The sequence below is a fragment of the Monodon monoceros genome, unplaced genomic scaffold (assembly GCF_005190385.1).
Source record: "Monodon monoceros isolate NGI ecotype Baffin Bay Population unplaced genomic scaffold, NGI_Narwhal_1 Super_Scaffold_22, whole genome shotgun sequence".
In the NCBI taxonomy this organism is placed as follows: domain Eukaryota; kingdom Metazoa; phylum Chordata; class Mammalia; order Artiodactyla; family Monodontidae; genus Monodon; species Monodon monoceros.
In genome coordinates this window covers 56524219-56540329 of record NW_021703779.1, presented here as the reverse complement: position 1 = coordinate 56540329, position 16111 = coordinate 56524219, and the positions used below count along the sequence as shown (strand labels likewise).

The 16111-nt window shown below is 35.9% G+C and overlaps 1 protein-coding gene across 1 annotated transcript in view; it reads left to right on the top strand.

Moving 5' to 3' along the window:
• Window positions 1-16111, top strand: part of OPHN1 (oligophrenin 1) — a 606300-nt gene that overhangs the window by 450392 nt on the left and 139797 nt on the right. The window contains exon 16 of the mRNA XM_029240840.1: window positions 15167-15251. Within this exon, the coding sequence (XP_029096673.1) occupies window positions 15167-15251 (85 nt within the window). The remainder of the gene's footprint in view (window positions 1-15166; window positions 15252-16111) is intronic.

The window sequence follows — 16111 nt, the reverse complement described above, 5'->3', positions numbered from 1 at the left end:
TGTTGAATTTTGTAGAATACTTTTTATGCATCTATTATGATAATCATATTGTTTTTCTCCGTCAATTTTTTAATATGGTTTATCACATTGATTGGTATGCATATATTGAAGAATCCTTGCATTCCTGGGGTAAACCCCACTTGATCATTGTGTATGAACTTTTTAATGTGCTGTTGGATTCTGTTTGCTAGTATTTTGTTGTGGATTTTTGCATCTATGTTCATCAGTGATATTGACCTGTAGTTTTCTTTCTTTGTGACATCTTTGCCTGGTTTTGGTATCAGGGTGATGGTGGCCTCTTAGAATGAGTTTGGGAGTGTTCTTCCCTCTGCTATATTTTGGAAGAGTTTGAGAAGGATAGGTGTTAGCTCTTCTCTAAATGTTTGATAGAATTCTCCTTTGAAGCCATCTGGTCCTGGGTTTTTGTCTTTTCAAAAATTTTTAATCACAGTCTCAATTTCAGTGCTTGTGATTGGTCTGTATATATTTTCAATTTCCTCCTGGTTTAGTCTCAGAAGTTTGTGCTTTTCTAAGAATTTCTTCTAGCTTGTCCATTTTATTGGCATAGAGTTGCTTGTAGTGATCTCTTATTATCCTTTGTATTTCTGCAGTGTCCATTGTTACTGCTTCTTTTTCATTTCTAATTCTATTGATTTGAGTCTTCTCCCTTTTGTTCTCGATGAGTCTGTGTAATGGTTTATCAATTTTGTTTATCTTCTCAAAGAACCAGCTTTTAATTTTGTTGGTCTTTGCTATTATTTCCTTCTTTTCTTTTTCATTTATTTCTGATCTGATCTTTATGATTTCTTTCCTTCTGCTCACTTTGGGGTTTTTCTGTTCTTCTTTCTTTAGTTGCTTTAGGTGTAAAGTTAGTTTGTTTATTTGAGATGTTTCTTGTTTCTTGAGGTAGTATTGTATTTCTATAAACTTCCCTCTTAGAACTGCTTTTGTTGCATCTCATAGGTTTTAGGTCATCATGTTTTCAATGTCATTTGTTTCTATGTATTTTTTTATTTCCTCTTTGAATTCTTCAGTGATCTCTTGGTTATTTAGTAGTGTATTGTTTAGCTTCCATGTGTTTGTAGTTTTTACAGAGTTTTTCCTGTAATTGATATCAAGTCTCATAGCGTTCTGGTGAGAAAAGTTACTTGATACAATTTCAACTTTTTGAAAATTACCAAGGCTTGATTTGTGACCCAAGATATGATCTATCCTGGAGAATGTTCCATGAGCACTTGAGAAGAAAGTATAGTCTGTTGTTTGTGGATGAAATGTCCTATAAATATTAATCAAGTACATCTTGTTTAATGTATCATTTAAAGCTTCTGTTTCCTGATTTCTTTTCATTTTGGATCATCTGTCCATTGGTGGAAGTGGGGTGTTAAAGTCCCCTACTATGATTGTGTTACTGCTGGTTTCCCGTTTGCTGTTAGCATTTGCCTTATGTATTGAGGTTTTCCTATGTTGGGTTCATCAATATTTACAATTGTTATATCTTCTTCTTGGATTGATCCCTTGATCATTATGTAGTGTCCTTCTTTGTCTCTCATAATAGGCTTTATCTTAAAATCTATTTTGTCTGTTGTGAGAATTGCTACTCCAGCTTTCTTTTGATTTCCATTTGCATGGAATATCTTTTTCCATCCCCTCACTTCCAGTCTGTATATTTCCCTAGGTCTGAAATGGGTCTCTTGTAGACAGCATATATACTGGTCTTGTTTTGCTGTCCATTTAGCCAGTCTATGTCTTTTGGTTAGAGCATTTAATTCATTTACATTTAAGGTAGTTATGGATATGTATATTCCTATTACCATTTTCTTAATTGTTTTGAGTTTTTTATTGTAGGGTTTTTCCTTCTCTTGTGTTTCCTCCCTAGAGAAGTTCCTTTAGCATTTTTTATAAAGCTGGTTTGCTATTGCTTAATTCTCTTAGCTTTTGTTTGTCTGTAATGTATTAATTTCTCCCTCAAATATGAGTGAGATCCTTGCTGGGTAGAGTAATCTTGGTTGTATGTTTTTCCCTTTCATCACTTAAAAAATGTTCTGCCACTCCCTTCTGACTTGCAGAGTTTCTGCTGAAAAATCAGTGGTTAACCTTATGGAGATTCCCTTGTAAGGTGTTTGTTGTTTTTCCCTTGCTGCTTTTACTATTTTTTCTTTGTATCTAGTTTTTGATAGTTTGATTACTATGTGTCTTGGTGTGTTGCTCCTTGGATGTATCCTGTATGGGACTCTGTGTGCTTCCTGGATTTGATTGACTATTTCCTTTCCCATAATAGGGAAGTTTTCAACTATAATCTCTTCAAATATTTTCTCAGTCCCTTTGTTTTTCTCTTTTTCTTCTGGGAACCTATAGTTCGAATATTGGTGCATTCATTGTTCCCAGAGGTCCCTGAGACTGTCCTCAATTCTTTTCATTCTTTTTTTCTTTATTCTGCTCTGTGGTAGTTATTTCCACTATTTTATCTTTGAGGTCACTTATCTGTTCTTCTGCCTCAGTTATTCTGCTATTGTTTCCTTCTAGAGAATTTTTAATATCATTTATTGTGTTGTTCTTCATTGTTTGTTTTCTTTTTAGTTCTTCTAGGTGCTTGTTAAACATTTCTTGTATTTTCTCTGTTGAATTTCCAAGATTTTAGATCATCTTTACTATCATTACTCTGAATTATTTTTCAGGTAGACTGCCTATTTCCTCTTAGTTTGTTTGGTCTGGTGGGTTTTTACCTTGCTCCTTCATCTACTGTTTGCTTCTCTTTCTTCTCCTTTTGCTTCACTTACTGTGTTTGGTATCTCCTTTTCGCAGGCTGCACGTTTGTAGTTCCCATTATTTTTGGTCTCTGCCCCTAGTGGCTAAAGTTGGTTCAGTGGGTTGTGTAGGCTTCCTTGTGGAGGGGACTGGTGCCTGTGTTCTGGTGGATGAGGCTCGGTCTTGTCTTTCTGATGGCAGGACTGCATCTCGTGGTGTGTTTTGGGGTGTCTGTGACCTTATTATGATATTAGGCAGCCTCTGTGCTAGTGGGTGGGGTTTTGTTCCTGTCTTGCTTGCTGTTTGGCATAGTGTGTCCAGCACTGTAGCTTGCTGGTCATTGAGTGGAGCTGGGTCTTCGCGTTGAGATGGAGATCTCTCGGAGATCTTTTTCCAGTTGATATTACGTGGAGCTGGGTGGTTTCTGGTGGGCTAGTGGCCTGAGCTCGGGTCTCTCACCTAAGAGGTACAGGTCTGACAGCTGGCCACAGCACCAACACCCTGTCAGCCACACGGCTCAGAAGAAAAGGGAAGAAGAGAGAAAGAAAGAAATAAAATAAAGTTATTAAAATATTTTTTTAATTATTAAAAGTTAAAAATATTAAATAGTAGTAAAGAAAGAAAAGAAAGAAAGAAGAGAGCAACCAAATGAAAAAACAAATCCACTAATTATAACAAGCACTAAAAACTATACAAAAAAAACCCAAACAAACAACAAAAAAAAACGGACAGACATAACCCTAGGACAAATGGTAAAAGCAAAGCTATATAGACAAAATTACACAAAAAAGCGTACACATACCCACTCACAAAAAGAGAAAAAGGATAAAAATGTATATATCTATATATATATATAAAAAGGAAGAGACAATAAACAATAAACAAATCTTCCAATAATAATAAACTCTAAATTCTAAACTAAGATAAACATAAGACCAGACACAAATTAGATGGAGAAAGCAAACCCGAAGTCTACAGTCACTCCCAACGTCCACTGCCTCCATTTTGGGATGATTCATTGTCTATTCAGTTCTTCCAGAGTTGCAAGGTGAATGAAGTTGATTGTGGAGGTTTAATCTGCTGCTCCTGAGGCTTCTGGGAAAAAATTCCCTTTCTCTTCTTTGTTCACAGAGCTCCTGGGGTTCAGCTTTGGATTTGACACTGCCTCTGCCTGTAGGTCGCCTGAGGGCATCTGTTCCCTGCCCATGCAGGACAGGGTTAAAGTAGCAGCTGATTAGGGGTCTCTGGCTCACTCAGACCGGGGGATGGGAGGGGTACAAAATACGGGGTGAGCCTGCAGTGGCAGAGGCCAGTGTGATGTTGCAACAGCCTGAAGCGTGCCGTGTGTTCTCCCAGGGAAGTTGTCCCTGGATCATGGAACCCTGGCAGTGGCAGGCTGCACAGGCTCCCGGGAGGGCAGGTGTGGTTAGTGACCTGTGCTTGCACACAGGCTTCTTGGTGGCTACAGCAGCAGCCTTAACATGTCACGCCCGTCTCTGGTGTCTGCGCTGGTAGCTGCGGATTGCGCCTGACTCTGGATGCTCATTTAGGCGGTGCTCTGAATCCCCTCTCCTTGCGCACCCTGAAACAATGGTCTCTTGCCTCTTAGGCAGTTCCAGACACTTTCCCGGACTCCCTCCCGGCTAGCTGTGGCACACTAGCCCACTTCAGGCTGTGTTCACACAGGCAACCCCAGTCCTCTCCCTGGGATCTGACCTCTGAAGCCCAAGCCTCAGCTCCCAGCCTCCACCCGCCCTGTCGGGTGAGCAGACAAGCCTCTCAAGCTGGTGAATGCTGGTCGGCACTGATCCTCTGCGCAGGAATCTGTCTGCTTTGCCCTCTGCATGCCTTTTTGTGCTCTTTTCCGTGGCTCCAAAGCTTCCCCACCGCCACCCCTCTGTCACCGCCAGTGAAGGGGCTTCCTAGTGTGTGGACACTTTTCCTCCTTCACAGCTCCCTCCAATAGGTGCAGGTCCTGTCCCTATTCTTTTGTCTCTGTTTTTTCTTTTTTATTTTTTTTTATTTTTTTTTTTGCCCTACCCAGGTACGTGGGGAGTTTCTTGCCTTTTGGGAAGTCTGAGGTCTTCTGCCAGCGTTCAGTAGGTGTTCTGTAGGAGTTGTACCACATGTAGATGTATTTCTGATGTATTTGTGGGGAGGAAGGTGATCTTTACGTCTTACTCCTCCATCCACCTTGAAGGTCTCTCTCAAGACTGCTTTTTGAAGACTGCTTAGAACACCTTTCCCTAAGTGCTCTGATCTACCCTGTCTTTCAGTATTTTTACACTTTCTGTAGACTTTGTCTTTCTGGTGCTAGCTTTAAATTAATCTTAGACCTCTAGTCCTCTTTATTTCTCATGAATGAACTTTGCCCAGCATTGCCCTTGCTTTCTACAAAGGTTTGTGGAGGGGGACTATGAGTGATACCTCACTGGGATTTGGTGTTTATTTTCCTACTTACAATTAATTTGGAATTTGGGTGTTCTCTGTGTTTTCATGTGGAGGGCATGGCTTTGTGTACTTTTATGTGTTTCTAGTGGTTCTGTGTTGGTTTATGGAGGATGTGTAGGGAGATTTAGATTTTTCATGGCCACAATTACCTCAACATAAGCATTTCCCATATGATTAAAAGTGCTTTGCAAATATTTTAATGGCTGCATAATATTATGATAGACAAAAGAACCAAAATTTATCAGATCATTTCCTTCTTATTGAGCATTTCATTTGTCTCCTTTTTTGTGATTACATAATTTGTGGATGAAGTCGTTCTAATGTTTACTTTGCATAGATTTGCTGAAGTAGAATTATTGTCTCAAGGTTATAAATATTATTAATAATCTTGATATAATTTGAATCCAGGGAGAACCAGTAGATCACATATGGATTTATTTTAATCAGCTAACTAAGGTTGCTTCCATCTTTTTTTCAGGTAGCACCCCTGTCTTCTACATATATAGCAGGAACCAGGTCTGAAATAGCTGGGAGGCATCAGTGTGGCTATTTCTGGTGTTTACAACCAGTATCTCTGCTTATTGATGGAACCATGTGCCATTATTGGTTATTAAATATTTGAAGATCTCCTGTAGCCGTAGTTTATAATATTTGTTTTCCTATGAGTGTATTGTCTTTTATCACTCTACTTGGGACACATACATATACAGCAACAACAAAAGGACAAGTGACCTCTATTTCAGCTCTCCTTTAGTCTGCCATCCCTGGGTTTTATAAGTGAAGAAGGGAGATAAGCAAGAGACTGAGCTGGCAAGGCTGTAACTTGGTGAACCTGATCAATCCTCACATTAATCATTACTGCCTTCATGACTTGTGTCAGAGACTGATAGTCTCATTTTTCCTCCACTTTCTGTTAGTGACTTCTCTTTCTTCCTCTCAGTCGATCAGTTTTATCAACTGCAAGTAATCAAAGCTTATCTTACTATTAATGCAACCAGAATTTTCACAGTAATATCATATTACTCATGTTTTCTTCATTAGTTGGTACACTCTGACATGACTCATGTGTTTTAGAGGAGCCACTATGACCTTGCTATTGTGGGGGTATTTTTGTTGTTGTGTTTTTGTTTTTGTTTTTCTGCCTCTAAATGTGAGGGAAATAAACATTGTGCCCTCATTTGGAGTGGTGGTTAGAACTTTGACCAAGATATTCCTATGATTATTTTTACTCCCAATCTTATTATCTATCACATAACAAAACACAACAGGAAAACAGCCTCACCCTAGAATCACATTTGAGAAGTTGTTATTCAAAAACAAAACAAAACAAAACAAAACTTCCCAGGCCTAACCCTGGACCCAATGAAACAGTCTCTTATCTTGGGATCCAGGAATCTGTATTTCACAAAGCTTCCCTAATGTCTCTGGTGCCGTTTGTCACCTGACTATAGGCTCATTTTGGGGATGCATAGTTTCAGTAAATATTCTACATCAAACGATGACCCCAATATAGCTGTCAAATGGTCATCTCTGTTCCAGTTTCTAGAACTTGTTAACCTTGCTATATATTCATGATGTGCTCCAGGGTGCATACAAAACTTCATTTTCTAATATGCTCAGAATGTCATTCCCAAACCAAGAGCCTATAAAAATTCATTTGGTTTTCTGCAAATTGAATGTTTTTTTTTACATGTTAATTCTTCTGTTAATTTGAAATTGAATATGTTTGGTTGTGAAATAGGGATCTAACTGAATTTTTTCCAAATTATTAATTTTCTATGCTCCATTTATTGAATGTCTTCTTTTTTCACTAATTTATAATGCTGCTTTTATTGTATATTAAGCTCTTATATTTACATGATGATCTTTTCATGAGCTCTTCACTTTTTCCATTTGTTATTCTTGTACTAGTATGACCTTGTTATTGTTGTAGCATCTTTAATCATTTTCCTATCAAGTAGCACAAATTCTCCCCAATTATTCTTCTTTAAAAAAATGTTTAAACCATTTTTGCCAACTCATTGTCCCATGTAAACTTCTTATCATGTTCCAGAAAACATAAGCTTTTTGACATTTTTATTTGAATCCTATTAAATCTAAAACTTAATTGGAGTCAAGTTGATAACTTTTCAATATTTAGTCTTTCTGTACAGAATCACAGTATATGTTTTCATTTATGCAGTTTTCTTTTTATATTTTATACTTTTTTCTAGATAAGTCCTAAATGTTTGTGCATATTTATTCCTAGGTTTGATTATAAAAATAACATATACACACACACACATGCACAGAGTACCATTTTTCCTATTATCAATAAATTTTTGAACTGATTATTGCTAGTGTATAAGATGCTTATGATTTTTGTATCTTTATTTTCTGACCAAGGATTTTAACAAGATTTCCTGTGAGTTTTAACAATTTTTTAATTGTTTATTTTGGGTTTTTCGGGTGGACAGCTACGTCATTGATAAATAATTCTTACTCTATCTCCTTTCCAACAGCTCTAAGTTTCCTATTCCTTGTTTAATTACATTAAATGTCCTAGCTGTTCACTGCCTTTGCCATTCATTAAAATCATCTGGAGAATTTAAAAAACAACCAGGACTCACCTCCAGAGGTTCTGATTTACTTTACATGGAGAGGAGCCTGGACATTGTTATTTTCAAAGTTTCTCAGAGATTTCTAGAAGTTAGGTTTGAGAATCATTGTTCAAAATACTCTGATCCAATGATAAGTAGTAGTGGTGAAAGAAGGATTCCTTTCTGGCTTCTGATCTTAAGCTTTAACTATGATATCAACTGATCATTTGAGACAGATTCAGTGGTGTACTGGATGCGCTCATACTGGCTTATGAGACCTGACTTTGCACATCTTTTCCAAACTTCAAGTTTATTGACATCATGTGGTAGCTTGGAATTGGCCCCACTCCACAGAATTTGGCAAATGCTGCAAATCAAGGCTCCCCTCCTCTCTCAGCATACTATTGTAAATATTTCCTTCTATTCCTAATCTAAGGGTAATTTTTATCTTCATTACTATTTGAGTTTTATTGAAGCCACCTTTCATCATATTGACAACTTATCACCAAAGTTTTAAAACTTTCTATTTCTTGCAGTAATTTTTTTTCAGATGGATGCCTGTATTCTGATTCTTCAGAGTGTTTCCCTTATTTTGAGCTACATTGACTTTTCCTGGCCCTAATAACTTTTCAGTTTGTTGTTTCTATTACATTATAGACAAGGAGGAGTCAAATTTGGGTTTGTAAGATATTGGTTTGAGTTCTTGCTCAAACTTTCAGGTCCAAATGAGTAGAAAAGCGAAACATTACTCCAACAATCACTGCTGTGGTAAACCTCAGATTCAGAGGGTAGTTCGTTTGGGTGGAAAAGAAAATCTCAGTCACTAACTTAGAGGAATATCTTGACTGCATGTTTCTCCAATAATTCTCTATAAATACTATCTTGTCACAAAGATGTGCATAAGAATTAGGCAATATAAAGCTGAAATTGGCATTCTCTGAGAAGTAATTGGAATTCAGAAATCATAGTCATGTCAGTTACATGCAGACCCATATGTTTTACAATCAAATGAGCTGAAATTTGGGTAGATAGGTTCTTTTGAAGATTAAGAAGCCTAAATGCGACACATGGCTAAATTTATGGCCACTTTACTTTCACTGAGAATGGACAGGCCTTGGGCAGGGCCAAGATTTTACACAAATAAGGCTGCAGTAAGCTTCAGAATATACCAATTACCAATTTATATAGGAGGATATTATTCTCATTCAAGCAATTGAAGTGTTGATTCTATAGCTGGGAATCTTTTGCCTTTACTTAGTGCAAAAGGATGAAGCTTACCTACTATATGCCAGACACTCTTCTGAGAGAAAAGGATTATATAAGGGGAAGCACAGGCACAGGCTTAAAGTGGTTGCCCCTCTGGAGGGCATAGGCACTAAACCTCGTGGGCATCACTGCAGCACCTTCTCTGCCAGCATGCAGAGTGCAAGAGCTATGGAGGTGTGACTACTTCCACATGTATTTTGATGGGTGGAGGCAAAGGGCTGTTGTAAGCCATGGCCACCACAGAGAGTCTCCACTGGTGCAATGCCAAATGGAGCTGTGGGAATGGGGCTGCCTCCATTACCCCAGACTAGTAGAACCACATGTATGCAGTTTCAGCCTGGGAGTCACCCGCACTGAACTCTGACCCAGGAGAGCTGCAGAATGTGCTGTGCCGACCAAGCCATGGGAGCAGGGCCACCCAAAGCCTTGGGGACAGGACCACTACCCCAGTGTGTCTAGAAGGCAGGATCCCCACCCAAACTGGCCTTAAGTTTTGGGACTTGCTCAGTACCAGTACCCCTTTCTATTTTCTTATTTCTTCCTTTTGGAATGGGAGTGTTTGTTCTATGCCTGTCCCATATTTGTATTTTGGAAGCACCTAACATGCTTGATTTCGCAGGTTGCCAGCTGGAGAGCAGTTTGCTTCAGGATGAATTATCTCACCAGTATCTGATTTGATGATATTTAGATAAGACATTGAACTTAGACATTTTTTTAAATCATAAACTTTATTTAACCCTATATATTAAGAATATTACCAATTTAATATGTAATATAACAAATTATTAATGAGATATTTTACATTCCTTTTTGTACTAATTCTTCAAAATGTGGTGTCTATTTTATACTTACAGAATACCTCAACTCCAACTAACCGCTATTTTTCCTTCCATTTTTATTGAGATATAATTGACATATATATGTTTAAGGTGTACAAAATAATGATTTGACTTACATACATCATGAAATGATTACCACAATAAGCTTACTAAAAATCCATAGTCTCATATAAATATAGCATAAAAGAAATAGAAAATAAGATTTACTGTTTTAACAACTTTCATATACAACATAGAGCAGTGTTAATTATCTTTGTCATGTTGTAAATTACATATCTAGTACTTACTGATCTTATAACTAGAAGCTTGTACCTTTTGACTACCTTCATCTAATTCCCCCTTCCTCCATGCCCTGTCTCTGATAACCACAAAGCTGACCTCTTTTTCTCTGAATTTGTTTGTTGGTTTTTGAAGTATAATTGACCTACAGCAGTGTGTTAGTTCCTGGTACACAAGATAGTGATTCAATATTTCTGTACATTTAAAAATGATCACCATGATAAGTATAGTTGTCATCTGTCACCTTACAAAGATATTACATAATTATTGACTATATTCTCCACACTGTACATTTCATAATGTAACTAGAAGTTTAATCTCCCTAACCTATTTCTCTCCTCCCCTCAACCACTACTCCACTGACAACCACCTGTTTATTCTCTTTATCTATGACTCTGTTTGGTTATGTTTTCACGTTTGTTTTGTTTTTTTTAGATTCCACATGTAAGTGAAATCATACAGTATTTGTCTTACTCTGTCTGACTTATTTCACTTAGCATAATACCCCCTAGGTCCACCCATGCTGTGACAAGTAGCAAGATTTCATTCTTTTTTATGGCTGAGTAATATTCCACTGTGTATATATACCATATATTCCTTATCCATTCATTTGTCGATGGACACTTAGGTTGAACCTAACATATGGGTGCATATATCTTTTCAAATTAGTGTTTTCATTTTCTTCGCATAAATACCCAGAGTGGAGTTTCTGGATTTTATGGTAGTTTTATTTTCAATTTTTTAAGGAATCTTCATATTGCTTTCCATAGGGGCTGCACCAGTGTACATTCCTACCAACAGTGAATGAGTGTTCTTTTCTCCACATCTTCACCAACACTTATTATTTCTTGTCTTTTTGATAATAGCCATTCTGACAGATGTGAGGTGTTAGCTCATTGTAGTTTTGATTTGCATTTCCCTAATGATTTTGAACATCTTTTCATGCGCCTGTGGCTATCTATCTGTGTATCTTCTTTGGAAAAATCTCTATTCATGTCCTCTGTCATTTTTAAAATTGTGTTGTTGGTTTCTTTGAAGTGGAATTATATGATTTCTTTTTTATATTTTGAATATAATATATATATTATCCTTGTATATATCCTTGTTGTGTGTGTGTGTGTGTTGTATATGTGTGTGTGTGTATACATATATATATTCTTGTTGGATATATCATTTGCAAATATCTTCTTGCATTCAGTAAGGTGGCTTTTCATTTTGTTGATAGTTTCCTTTGCTGTGCAAAAGCTTTGTAAGTTGATGTAGTCTCACTTTTTTTTTGCTTTTATTTTCCTTGCCTGAGGAGACATATTCCAAAAAATATTACTAAGACTGATATCAAAGAGCCTACCACTTATGTTTTCTTCTAGATGTTTTATGGTTTCTGGTCTTGTATTTAAGCGTTTAATTCATTTTGAGTTTATTTTTGTATGTGGCATGAGAAAGTAGTCCAGTTTGATTCTTCTGCATGTAACTAGCTGTCCAGTTTTCCCAAACCATTTATTGGAAAGAGGGTCTTCTCCCCATGGTATATTCTTGCCTCCTTTGTCGTAGGTTAATTTACTATATAAGCATGGGTTTATTTCTGGATGCTCTATGCTGTTCCATTGATCTATGGGACTGTTTTTGTGCCAGTACCATACTATTTTTATTACTGTAGCTTTGTAGTATAGTTTGAATTCAGGACATGTGATACGTCTACTTCTGTACTTCTTTCTCAAGTTTGTTTTGGCTATTTGGGGTCTTGTGTTTCCATACAAATTTTAGAATTATTTGTTCTACTTTTGTGGAAAATGCCATTTGTATTTTGATAGGGATTTCATTGAATATTATATTACTGTTATTTCTTTCTAGTTTAATTTCATATTGGTGTAAGGTTTTATTCTTTTGAATTTATTAAGGTCTGTTTTATGGCCCAGAATGTGGTCTATCTTAATGAATGTTCTATATGAACTTTAGAAGAATGTGTATTCGCTTTTGTTGGATGAAGTAGTCTATAAATGTCAATTAAATCCAGCTGATTGATGATGCTGTTCAGTTCAATTACTTACTGATTTTTTAACCGTTGTATCTGTCAATTACCAATAAAGGGGTGTTGAAAAGCACATGTTTCAGTGCTTTTTTGTTGGATGCATATCTTTTAAGGATAGGTATGTATCCTTGGAGAATTAATCCTTCTATTTAATGGCCCTCTTTATCCCTGATAATTTCCTTGATCTGAAGTCTGCTTTGTTTGAAATGAATAGAGCTACCTCAGCTTTGTTTTTGATTAATGTTAGCGTGGTATATGGTTCTCCGTCCCTTTTTTAATCTATATGTCTCTTTATATTTGAAGTCGGTTTCTTGTAGATAATATATAATTAAGTCTTATTTTATAATACACTCTGACAGTCTGTGTATTTTCATTGGTGTATTTATACCATTGACATTTAAAGTGATTATTGATATAGTTGGATTAATACCTACCATACTTGCTACATTTTTCTGGTCATGGTCCTTGTTCTTCATTTCTCTTTTCATTTTCCACTCTTTTTCTGCCTTCTCTGGGTTTAACTGAGTATTTTTTATGATTCTATTTTTTCTATTCTGTTAACGTGTAAATTATACTTTTTTAAAACTCATTTTTAGTGGTTGCCCTTACATTTGCAGCATACATTTACAATTTATCCAAGTCCTCTTTCAAATAATACCATACCACTACACTGTTAGTGCCAGTACTTTATAACAGAATGTTTCTAATTCCTCTCTTTAATCCCTTATAACATTTTTGTCATTCATTTCACTTTCCATGAGCTATAATCACTGAATACATTGTTGCTATTATTTTAAACTTTTATCTCTTAGACCAGTTAATAATAAGAGTAATAGTGTTTTGTTTACCTTCATTTATTCCTCCTCTAATACTCTTCATTTCTTTATGTAAATATGAATTATTGACCTATAGGTTTCTCTGTGAAGAACTTCTTTTAACATCTCTTGCAAGGGAGATCTACTGGTGACAAATTTTCTCAAATTGTAGATTTGTAGATCAAACAATTGTCCTTGTTTTTATTTCCTCTCTTGTCTTGTTTTTTTGAGAAAGTATTTATTTCTCATTCACCTTTGAAAGGTAATTTCTTTCTTTCAGGCTGGTCTTTTTTTTCCTTTTAACACTTTAAATATTTCATTCCACTCTCTTCTTGTTTACATGGTTCCTTGAGAAAAGTTGGAATAATTCTTATTGTGCTCTTCCTTCAGTAAGGTGTTTTTTTCTTCTGGCTTCTATCAAGATTTTGTCTTTGGTTTTATTCAGTTTGATTGTGGTATGCCTAGGTGTAGATTCTTTTGATATATATCCTGATTGGTGTTTTCCAAGATTCCTGGATTTGTGGTTTTGTGTTTATTATTAGTTTTCAGAAATTCTCAGTCATCATTGCTTAAGATGTTTCTGCTGTTCCTTTTTCTCTTTCTTCTACTTCTAGTATTCCCATTGCATGTATGTTACACCTTTTGTTATTGTCCCACAGTTTTTGGATATTCTCTTCTGTTTTTTTCTTTCTTTCTTTTTTTTCCTCATTGCATTTTATTTTTGGAAGTTTATACTGACATATCTTCAAGTTCACTGATTATTTTCTCACCTGTGTCCATCAAAGGAATTCTTCATTCTGTTATGGTGTTTCTGATTTCTAAAATTTCCTTTTGATTCTTTCTTAAGGCTTCTATCTCTCTGCTTACATTAATCCAACTCCTTTTTTTAATGTTGTCCACTTTACCCATTATGGTCCTTGGTATATTAATCATAGTTGTTTTAAATTCCTAGTTTGATAATTATAAAGTATCTGCCATATCTGAGTCTTATTATGATGCTTTCTGTGTTTCTTGAAACTTTTTTTGTCTTTTAGTGTTTTCTTGTAATTTTTGTTGCAAGCCGGACATTATGGGTAAAAGGAACTGAGGTAAATGGGTCTTTAGCATGAGGTTTTATTTATCTGGCTAGAGTTTAGCTTGTGTTTTTTGGTTGCTGTAACTGTAGGTCTCAGGGGCTAAACTTACCTCTGGTGTCCTTGTTTTTATTTCCTCTCTTGTCTTTTGTTTTCCCTAGAGACTTCTTAAATATTGTCTGAGAAGAATAATTCTTTTAGTCATATTCCCTTGTTATTATCCAGGAAGCCTGTTGATGTGGTGGTAAGGTGTGAGGGCAGGGGTAGTGTTCTACAATTCTACAGTTATGTGTCAGTATTTTAGTGAACCTGTGCTTCTGGCCTGTGACTTTCACAAGCATTTCTCAGTTTTGTTTCAGTTTTCTCCCTTAGAAGAGACAGGAAGGGATTTCATTTCTGGAATTGGGAAATTTTCCCCTTCCCAGGTCAGTTAAGCTCTGGTAAAGTAGTTTCTCTTGAGGGTAGGCCTTATTAAGAAGAATGAAATGCTCTGTGCATGTTTTTAAATGGCTAATTTTCTTATCCCCTTCTCAGAATTACAGTAACATGAGGGAATTTTTCTCAGATCTTCACTGTGAGAACCTGATAGGGCTCCTGGAGGTAAAACTCACAAAAACTTGGGAGTCTCCTAGGACTGGGCCTGCTTAAAATTTTTAACTCTCAATCTTGTCCACACTGAGCCACTAGCAATTTGCCAATTACAGATTGGGTTTTCCTAGCCCTGTACTGTTTCCCAAGGAGTTTTCTAACCTTGGGCTTCTGCTCTATAAGTTTTGATTCTCTGTATGTGCCTGTTTATTCAGTTTGCCCTATGACCTCAGTTCTCTGATGGAACTAAGAGGAGTTGACTTTCAGTTTGTTCCATTTTTTTTTCTTATTGTGTGAATGAAAGAGGTGGCTTCCAAGCTCCTTTCCCCAGCTGGAATATAAGGGAATTTTTGAGACCTCAAAAATATGTTTGTTGTAAAGTTTTCATCTTTTGAAAACTGGTTAGAGTAACCATCTTTTAATTAATGCACTTTAAATGTAAGATAAAATGTAAGATCTTGTGGAATGTTAACTTTTTTCTCATTTTTTTCTTCTCAAATAGATCCTAAATGTCCAGGAGATGTTGATTTTCATAATAGTGACTGGGACATTAAGACAATCACCAGCTCCTTGAAATTCTACCTCAGGTATATCTGATATGATTTGGAACATTCCTTTTCAGAGTTGATGAAATATTTCTGGATGGAGATTGGAGTTAATGTGGTCCCAATTTTGGGAGGTTGGATAGGATTGCTAAAGAAAAAAATAGTGAAAAAAATTTCTGTCAAAGAAGAATGTACATTAGGAGACTTTTTAAAATTTGGGAATTTAAGTGAGGGAAGCATTAAAATAATAGAATAGTTATTGAAATATGGCTTTTTTGAAGAAAATTGGCTTTAAAAAAGATTATTTAAAAATCACGCCCTTAAAATAATTGAAGTTTTGCCATTGTGCATAGATAGGGTGATGTCACAAATGGGCTCATAAGTAAAATCAAGAGTTGTGACATTTCAAGGTTGTTAACATGTTTTGGTGGATAATAACCATTTTGAAACATTAAATTGCATTTACACAAACATAATTTGTGTATTTGTATGTCTTTTGTTAAAATGGAAATAAAAACCAAAAAACTACAACCATAAAAATGTTAGAACTGAATGAAGTGATGGCAGTTGGGAAAAAAATTAACTTACAAGCAAAATTTGGGGATGCACAATGATGATGAATATATCATTCAGTTTATTGGCATAGATTTATATTACGTAAAAATATTTGTGACATATGCACTTTTTAAAGTCATTCATTTCTTACCATTTTCTATGTCCCATGTATGCACCATACTTTATGTGGTAAAATGTCTTCTTTTCAATTACTGTACTCTTTAGACATTAAGATAGGTACTCTAGCTATGGGAAATGTCATTAATCCAAAATAGATTGGGTCCCAGATATTGCTATTAAATGACCTTCTGCTGTAGCATCATCTTAGAACTTTAAGTAAACATGAA